The sequence below is a fragment of the Erythrolamprus reginae genome, chromosome 1 (genome assembly GCF_031021105.1).
Source record: "Erythrolamprus reginae isolate rEryReg1 chromosome 1, rEryReg1.hap1, whole genome shotgun sequence".
In the NCBI taxonomy this organism is placed as follows: domain Eukaryota; kingdom Metazoa; phylum Chordata; class Lepidosauria; order Squamata; family Dipsadidae; genus Erythrolamprus; species Erythrolamprus reginae.
In genome coordinates this window covers 298,572,516-298,580,716 of record NC_091950.1, presented here as the reverse complement: position 1 = coordinate 298,580,716, position 8,201 = coordinate 298,572,516, and the positions used below count along the sequence as shown (strand labels likewise).

At 41.0% G+C, this 8,201-nt stretch overlaps 1 protein-coding gene across 2 annotated transcripts in view; it reads left to right on the top strand.

Annotated features, from left to right (window-relative positions):
* Window positions 1–908: 908 nt before the first annotated feature.
* SESN1 (sestrin 1) overlaps window positions 909–8,201 on the top strand; it is a 57,258-nt gene continuing 49,965 nt past the window's right edge. Inside the window, exons 1-2 of one of the 2 annotated variants that reach the window (XM_070733323.1) lie at window positions 909–1,113; window positions 3,083–3,432. In XM_070733323.1, the coding sequence (XP_070589424.1) occupies window positions 3,160–3,432 (273 nt within the window). In that variant the 5' untranslated portion in view covers window positions 909–1,113; window positions 3,083–3,159. Of the gene's footprint in view, window positions 1,114–3,047; window positions 3,433–8,201 lie in introns of both variants that reach the window. The other variant, XM_070733324.1, reaches the window with a different exon arrangement.

Genomic DNA, 8,201 nt, shown 5'->3' with positions numbered 1-8,201 from the left:
GTAAGGGGCGTGAATCAACGCACCACTACGCCTATGGTCCCTGTCCTACTGTCCTATTGTCTTCTTTTATTATTACTTATTACTTATGTTTATACAAACTACTACTATCCTATACATGTTTGACAAATTAATAATAATAATAATAATAATAAAACAAAAACAAACAAACAATGTGAGCCAAACTGTATCAGAAAATGCCTTTTTTCACTTTTGATTAACAATCCGTAGATAGAAAAAGGACTGGAAAGGCCTGACAATGATTTTATTAAAGTACTATTTTCTAGAGTTTAATTTTTATTGTTCTATTTATATAGTATTTTAAAATTCAGGCCCACAGTAAAAGTTTAGCCTGGTGAATTTCCATGCATTTAAACTGGTTATTCGTGTTACAGTAATATAGAGTCTGCAATTTTCATTATTTAAAGTTTAGATTCTAAATCTTTCCTATAAACTTCTTAGAAACAGAGAATGACAGAATGCAAAAAAAACTTTTCCTGCCAAGCTTATATAAATGTCCCTTATAAAAATCTGCAGAGGGTACAATTATTTCTGGTCCTTTAAAAGGCTAATACTTTATTCATTTAAGTTACAATGAACTTGAAAGTTTTTGGGGGGAAAAATTGAGTGAACTTGACCGCTTCATCCCATGCATTTTACCCAGATCCAAAAACGCTGACACCACCGACAAAACAAACCCATCCACATTTTTTTTTTCCATTTTATACGCCCACGTGATGGAGTCATGAACTTTATCCTCCCCGCCCCACTCCTCTCCCCCCCCTTTTTAAGGGTTTTTTTTTCCAGCCTCGGGTTTAGGGACCTTCTGGTTCGGCTTGATTGGCACGACAAATCCCAGCTACCTCGGGAATACTTCGCGTTGATTGGTCGCTTCTGAAAAGGGGAAAAACGGGATTGGCTGGGGCGGATCCCTCTCGCGTTCCCTCAGAGGCGCGTGGTTCGTGTAACTTTAGGAGGGAAGGCGGCGCCCGGGGCTTCTTTGGCGGCCCCCTTTTGGGTCGGGGCCGGCGAAGAGAAGCGGGACTTCTGGAGTCGGGCTGCAGCTTCGCCTCCTCCTCCTCCTCCTCCTCCTCCAGTGCTTGCGAGTCTCCTCAGGTAAAAGCTCGTGTCAAATTTATTTATTCATTCATATTTATTTCTCAAGCATGCACAAGGGAGTAGGCATTGGCACTATAAACATTAGCAAAGTGGGTTCACCTAAATTGGGCAATAGGGCAGTAGGACAGGGACGGTAGGCGCCATGGTGCGCTTATGCACGCCTTATGCACGCTTATGTCCAAACACACAGGCTTTTCCCCTGGTCTTTGCATGCGTGTCCTCCCCGCCCCTTCCCGACTCCTATCTTGACTCTGCTGCCAAAGGCGAGAAGTGGAAGGGAGAGAATTTAAAAGGGCTTCATTTTTTCTCCCCCACCCCTCCGGAGGGTGAGGGTTGCTCGCAGACCTAAGGAAGGAAGGAAACTATGCCGCGCCTGGAGTCGTGGAAGCCAGCCGCTTTTTATTATTATTATTTATTAGATTTGTATGCCGCCCTTCTCCGCAGTGCAATTCATCCCCCTCCTAGTGCAGTTTCTCCAAAGCGGGGAAGGGGGGGGCGGCAAAAAACCACCACCAGATTTCTCAGTCATTCTCCGATAGAGTTTGTAGTTGGCCCGGGTTTTATGGAAATCGAAGTGTCCACGATGGCAGAAAATCTGATGCTTTGCTCTGCAGCCTACTTGGCCGAGAGCACCGCTTGGCGCTTCTCCATCATGCAAACGGATGGGTGCCTAGGACAGGGGTAGAAACATAGAAGATTGACGGCAGAAAAAGACCTCATGGTCCATCTAGTCTGCCCTTATACTATTTTATCTTAGGATGGATATATGTTTATCCCAGGCATGTTTAAATTCAGTTACTGTGGATTTACCAACCACGTCTGCTGGAAATTTGTTCCAAGCATCTTTCAGTAAAGTAATATTTTCTCACCTTGCTTCTGATCTTTCCCCCAACTAACCTCAGATTGTGCCCCCTTGTTCTTGTGTTCACTTTCCTATTAAAAACATTTCTCTCCTGAACCTTATTTAACCCATTAACATATTTAAATGTTTCGATCATGTTCCCCCTTTCTCTTCTGTCCTCCAGACTATACAGATTGAGTTCATTTGGTAAGCAGAGTTGGCTCATCTATGACTTGTGGACTTGAACTCCCAGAATTCCTGAGTCAGTCATGCTAGCTCATGAATTCTGGGAGATAGATAGATAGATAGATAGATAGATAGATAGATAGATAGATAGATAGATGATAGATAGATAGATAGATAGATAGATAGATAGATAGAAAGAAAAGAAAGAAAAGAAAGAAAGAAAGAAAAGCAAATGCTCCCAGTGTACATAAAAGAAAAGATACATTTGTCAAGAATTGTGAGGTACAACTCTTAATGATTATAGGGGTCAAATAAGCAATGAGGAAACAATATTAAAAACTTGCAATAAAAACAAGCAACAATTTATAGTCATACAGTCATAAGTGGGAGGAAATGGGTGATAGGAATGATGAGACAAAACTAGTAGTAATAGTATTGCAGACTTAGCAAATAATAAATGGGGGAATTATTTGTTTAGCAGAGTGATGGTATTTGGGGAAAAACTGTTCTTGTGTCTAGTTGTCTTGGTGTGCTGTGCTCTGTAGCGACGTTTTGAGGGTAGGAGTTGAAACAGTTTACGCCCAGGATGCGAGGGGTCAGTAAATATTTTCACAGCCCTCTTTTTGACTCGTGCAGTATACAGGTCCTCAGTGGAAGGCAGGTTGGCAGTTCTGTGTCGGTCTTGTTGGGTTGCAGAACCAAACCAGAGAGTTACAGAGGTGCAGATGACAGACTCAATAATTCCTCTGTAGAACTGTATCAGCCGCTCCTTGGGCAGTTTGAGCTTCCTGAGTTGGGGCAGAAAGAACACATGTCATAGAAGAGCCCACTTTGCGTACTTTTGGTCTAGGGGTTGATAGGTAAACCCGGTGGTGGTAGTGCATGCTTTTCCTATTCTTTATAGGCATTCTCCTTTTGTGATTTCCCCCCACCCCCCAGAGAAGACTCACTATGAGGATGATGCCCATGAACTGAGACTCAGAAGAGTGGAGGATCGGTTCCCCCCTTCTCCAAGAATGGCTGATGGAGATGGTGGAGAGGTGAGGTGGGACAGGCTGTGCAGCCGGGATGCCAGTGCAAGAGTCAGCACCTTGGAAAACATAAAGCGGGTGGTCCTGAAGAAAAGCGAGGCGATGGCTCTGGACCAAGGCGGTGCTTCTCCTCCGACTGCGGCAAATAGTGCGCCAGGGGAGCTGAACCAAATGCTTGCTCGTCTGCTCACGCTTTCCAAGAGGTGCCCCTTCAGAGATGTCAGAGAGAAGACCAAGGCCATTCTGAAGCACGTTCAGGTAAAAAGCATGGCTTATAACTACCTGCTTTTGATTACCCTGGGTTGTCTTGCCTTTGTGACCTGGTTAAAAAAACCATTAATGGGAACTGGAATGGCAATGATCAAACACAAACAATGACCTTGGGGGAAATGTCACAGAATTCTAGGATTCCGGTCACCTCGGAATGCAACTACTCTGATCCGTTTTGATCGTGCAAAAATGTGCAGCTTTGTTTTGGAACACGAAAATCAGTTTGATGTCTCAGAATTGATTGTGAAATTATGTTATATTGCCCAGCCTGTCATTCTTAATAATACAAATATTTTGGAATCATTTTTTAAAAACGTATAAACAATGCTCCCTTTAATGTTAGTTACTTTGCAACTGTACCAGTTGCCTAAAAAGTAGCTTAGCTTGCCATTCATACAATCACCACCTGGATTTATACAGTACTTGCACATTGCCCTCTTACTGCCATTTCTCATACTGTTTTTTAAGTAAGTTGAGAGCTTTATTCTCCGAATCTGGAATAGGCATAAGTTTGAATTTGCACCACTTAGGTTTTAAACAATGTCTTGTAAGGTGATAAAGCCTGGGTTGCAGAAGCCCAAAATGTTTTCAATTACTCTTGAGTAGGTAAGCCTCAAATCATGATTGAATTGCGGTACATGATGGGTTAGCAAATGGAAAGTGATGGTACACATGTGCTCGTTAATATGGAAAGTCAGCATATAGAAATACAGTGATACCTTGTCTTACAAACTTAATTGGTTCCGGGACGATGTTCTTAAGGTGAAAAGTTTGTAAGACAAAACAATGTTTCCCATAGGAATCAATGGAAAAGCGATTAATGCGTGCAAGCCCAAAATTCACCCCTTTTGCCAGCCGTTTTTGTGCTGCTGGGATTCCCCTGCTGGGATTCCCCTGCAGCATCACAAAACATGGAAGTCTGGAGGTGGGGTTTTCCATGGAGGGGAGCCTCAGGGGAATCCCAGCAGCACAAAAACGGGCGCTTCGCTGGCAACCGAAGTCTGGAGGGGGGGGGGGCGTCCCAGCGGCGGCGGTGGGTTTGTAAGGTGAAAATAGTTTGTAAGAAGAGGCAAAAAAAATCTTAAACCCCGGGTTTGTATCTCAAAACGTTTGTATGATGAGGCGTTTTTAAGACGAGATATCACTGTATAATCTGCAAAAATCTGAGAGAAAAAAGCCTTTTCTTCACTGTTTAGCATCAAATGGGATTGTAAACTGAGGAATACAAAGCTTTTATCTCATTATTTTCTGTCCCCTTAAAGGGTTGTAAAAAAGATAGCTATCATAAACACAACATAAGGAGTTGTATCAAAATGTAAGTTGTATGATTAAACTTGCAACACGTTAAATATATGTATAATATTTCATTAAATAAATATTAGAGATACACTGTATCCCACAGTGATATGCCCAAACATTTCTGGGTTGATTAACTTGTTGAAGATTTACAACAAAAATTATATTTGGATCGGTCTACTTTTTTTCCCCTAGTAGCTTTGAGGTTTAGAAGTCTTTTGGATGAGAGATTTACCTAATTCATCATCCCATCCTCACATAGGAAAACTAATTAAAAATACATGGGTAAGATCGCAAATGTTGAAGGACTTTAGTTCTGCAGATTCTATTTCCTAGAATATTGAGATATAACAACTGATGAACAAAGTAATGGATTAGAAGGTATATAGAAAAAAATAAAGGGAACACTCAAATAACACATTCTAGATCTGAATGAATGAAATATTCTCATTGAATACTTTGTTCTGTACAAAGTTGAATGTGCACAACAGCATGTGAAATTGATTGCCAATCAGTGTTGCTTCTTAAGTGCACAGTTTGATTTCACAGAAGTTTGATTTACTTCTGAGTTTTATTGTGTTGTTTAAGTGCTCCCTTTATTTTTTTGAGCAGTGTATATTCGTTCTGTGAAATACATATGTGAGCATGGAATTTTACTTCTCCAGCTATTTAAAGCAGTACTGAACGGCTGCACTTTCAACCCTTCACATAAACAGGCAAAAATGTGTTTGTTTTAAGGTACTGCTGTCAGGTGCTATGTTTGCACTCTGGTGTGTTCCAGGTGTTCACCTTTGGGGATTCAGATTCAAAAGGCTGCATAGCTCTAGCAGAGAGAGATTTGGAATTAAGGATTCAAACACAGTTAACAATAATTCCGTGTCTATAGTTCTTTGGAAAGTACAGTATGCCTATAGTTCTTTGGAAACTATAGTTCTTTGGAAACTATTTCTCAGTACTGAGAAAAGGAAGTGGCTGACTTTCTGATATGGGAGCTATTCTTCCTGAAATTACCTTTCCTCCATAAACCAAAGTAATGTTTCTGTGCCACTATACATGGAAGAAAAAGAAAGACCAATTTCAAATGCTTATGTCAATAAAAACGTTTTAGCTAGCCAGATTGCACAGCAAAGTACATCTGTCAGCAAGCTTTTATGTCCACTACAGCAGTGTTTTTCAACCTTGGCAACTTGAAGATATTTGGACTTCAACTCCCAGAATTCCCCAGCCAGAGAATGCTGGCTGGGGAATTCTGGGAGTCGAAGTCCAGATATCTTCAAGTTGCCAAGGTTGAAAAACACTGCACTTACAGCAACCCAAAGTGCACCAATCATAAGCAGAGTATGCAAGTTAGGGATTAGTATAGTAAGTTAGTACAGTAATAGTATCCCATTTCAAGTGTGGAATGCTATTAATTATCAGGTTTAACCCAACAATATGCAAATTGATACATTCATTTCAGAACTTCTAATAAGTAATTTTTTATTAAGGAAAGTTTAAAACACACACGCGCACACACACACTCCCACTCCCATACTTCTCACATTCAGTATTGCCTCCTTGCATTCATGTCTGATATATCACACAGTTCATCTTCCTCCTCCACTGGTCCTGCACCGTTGTTATTACAAAGGAAAAAACTAATTTTGCAAGAATAAAAGGTGTAGGCATATTATCCAACCGAGAGGATGCAAGTCCAGGTACACAATAACAATTGAGCTGTTATTTATATGATAATTATCAGAATGATTTGTGTCCTCTAACAAAATGCAGGTATTTTCTGGTAAATAATATCGATAAGCTATTTTAGGCTTGGGCCTATCAATGAACTCTAGTCTCCTGTCTGCCCAGGTTTCTTTTCTACTTTATTCTACAGTATTTCATTATTGAGAGTTTTTGACAAGTGTCAGGTGAAAAGCTTTAAACCTTGCAAATATACCTCCTATTGTGATGCACAAAGGTTTACTGGAGAAAGTATGTTCAAGTGGCACTTATTGTTAGGATGGTACAGGCAGGAAGTGCTAAAGTGTAAATCTAAATTGAGAGCATAATTTTCCAAGCATTCTGCCAACTCAAAGCATTTTGTTTAATGTGGTACATTAACTTTCCAAATGAAACATTCAAGAATATGAAAGAACAGTCAACAGTATCTTGAAGTGTATTTTTATGAGTGGTTTCTTTCAGTACCCTGGATTCTGTTTTAAGTCTTGGCTATCTAGTCCTGGCTAAAGAAATATTTTCATTCAAAATAAAATATTTGTAGGAATGTAGAATAAGCTCCTATGTTTTTGTTATTCTATACAACATTAATTTTTCCAACTATTAATGGTTGGTGTGTTGACCTATAGCATGCATTCATTACACTTTTTCATAACTCAGAACAAAAATCAGATATAATTATCTAGGCCAGTGTTCTCAACCTTTCTAATGCCACAACCTCTTAATACAGTTCCTCATGTTGTGATGATCCCCAGCCATACGTCTAGCACCAATTCTCCTAACAGAGCTTTAAGCTGATTGGCTGGAAGGTCAGAGAGACACCCCCACTGTAAACGCCTGATTGGTCGGATTGTAAAAATATGTTCCAAAGCGCCAGGATAGAAGCTTTTGTACCTAACACCATGGGAAATTTGTCTTTTCCCATGGTCTTAGGCAACCCCTGTGAAATGGTCTTCGACCCCCAAAGGGGTCCCAACCCCCAAGTTGAGAACAACTGATCTAGGACATCGGTTAAGCTATGCAGTTTACTGAATGAATGTATAGATGTTTAAAGTTGCCTTTCTGTGCATACATAGTGTAAAAGTGTTGAAAGTGTTCATATCTGCTTACAGATCTCCCCTGCTTCCATACCACTGCTTCCATGATTTCATTTGAGAAAATACTGTTTTCAATGCTGTTGAATAGTTGCTTGTTGGGAAAATTAATTAAATTGGGAAAATGCATGGAGACAGATAGAGAAGACTATATTTAGGCGTGACTGAATCATGTGCTTACTTGCCTGTCAAGAAAGAGTGGTGCAGGGTGATGTCACCACTAAGGGAAAAATAATTTAAACCTCTTCCATGTACATTGAGGAGTACATATGAAAGAATAATGGGAGAATTGCTGTCTGCATTTAGTCAGCTACATACGCTCTCCAGAACAGTGATGGCAAACCTTTTCTCCATTGGTTGCCGAAAGAGTGTGCATGCATCTATTGTGGCAAGTGGCCACACCCGTAATTCAATGCCTGGGGGGGACAAAAACAGCTTCCCTCACCCCCCAGAGGCCCTCTGAGGGCCAGAAACAGCCTGTTTCCCAACTTCTGGTGGGACCAGGGTATCTACGAGACCGCCTTCTGCCGCACGAATCCCAGCGACCGGTCAGGTCCCACAGAGTTGGTCTCCTCCGGGTCCCGTCAACTAAACAATGTTGTTTGGCGGGACCCAGGGGAAGAGCCTTTTCTGTGGTGGCTCCGACCCTCT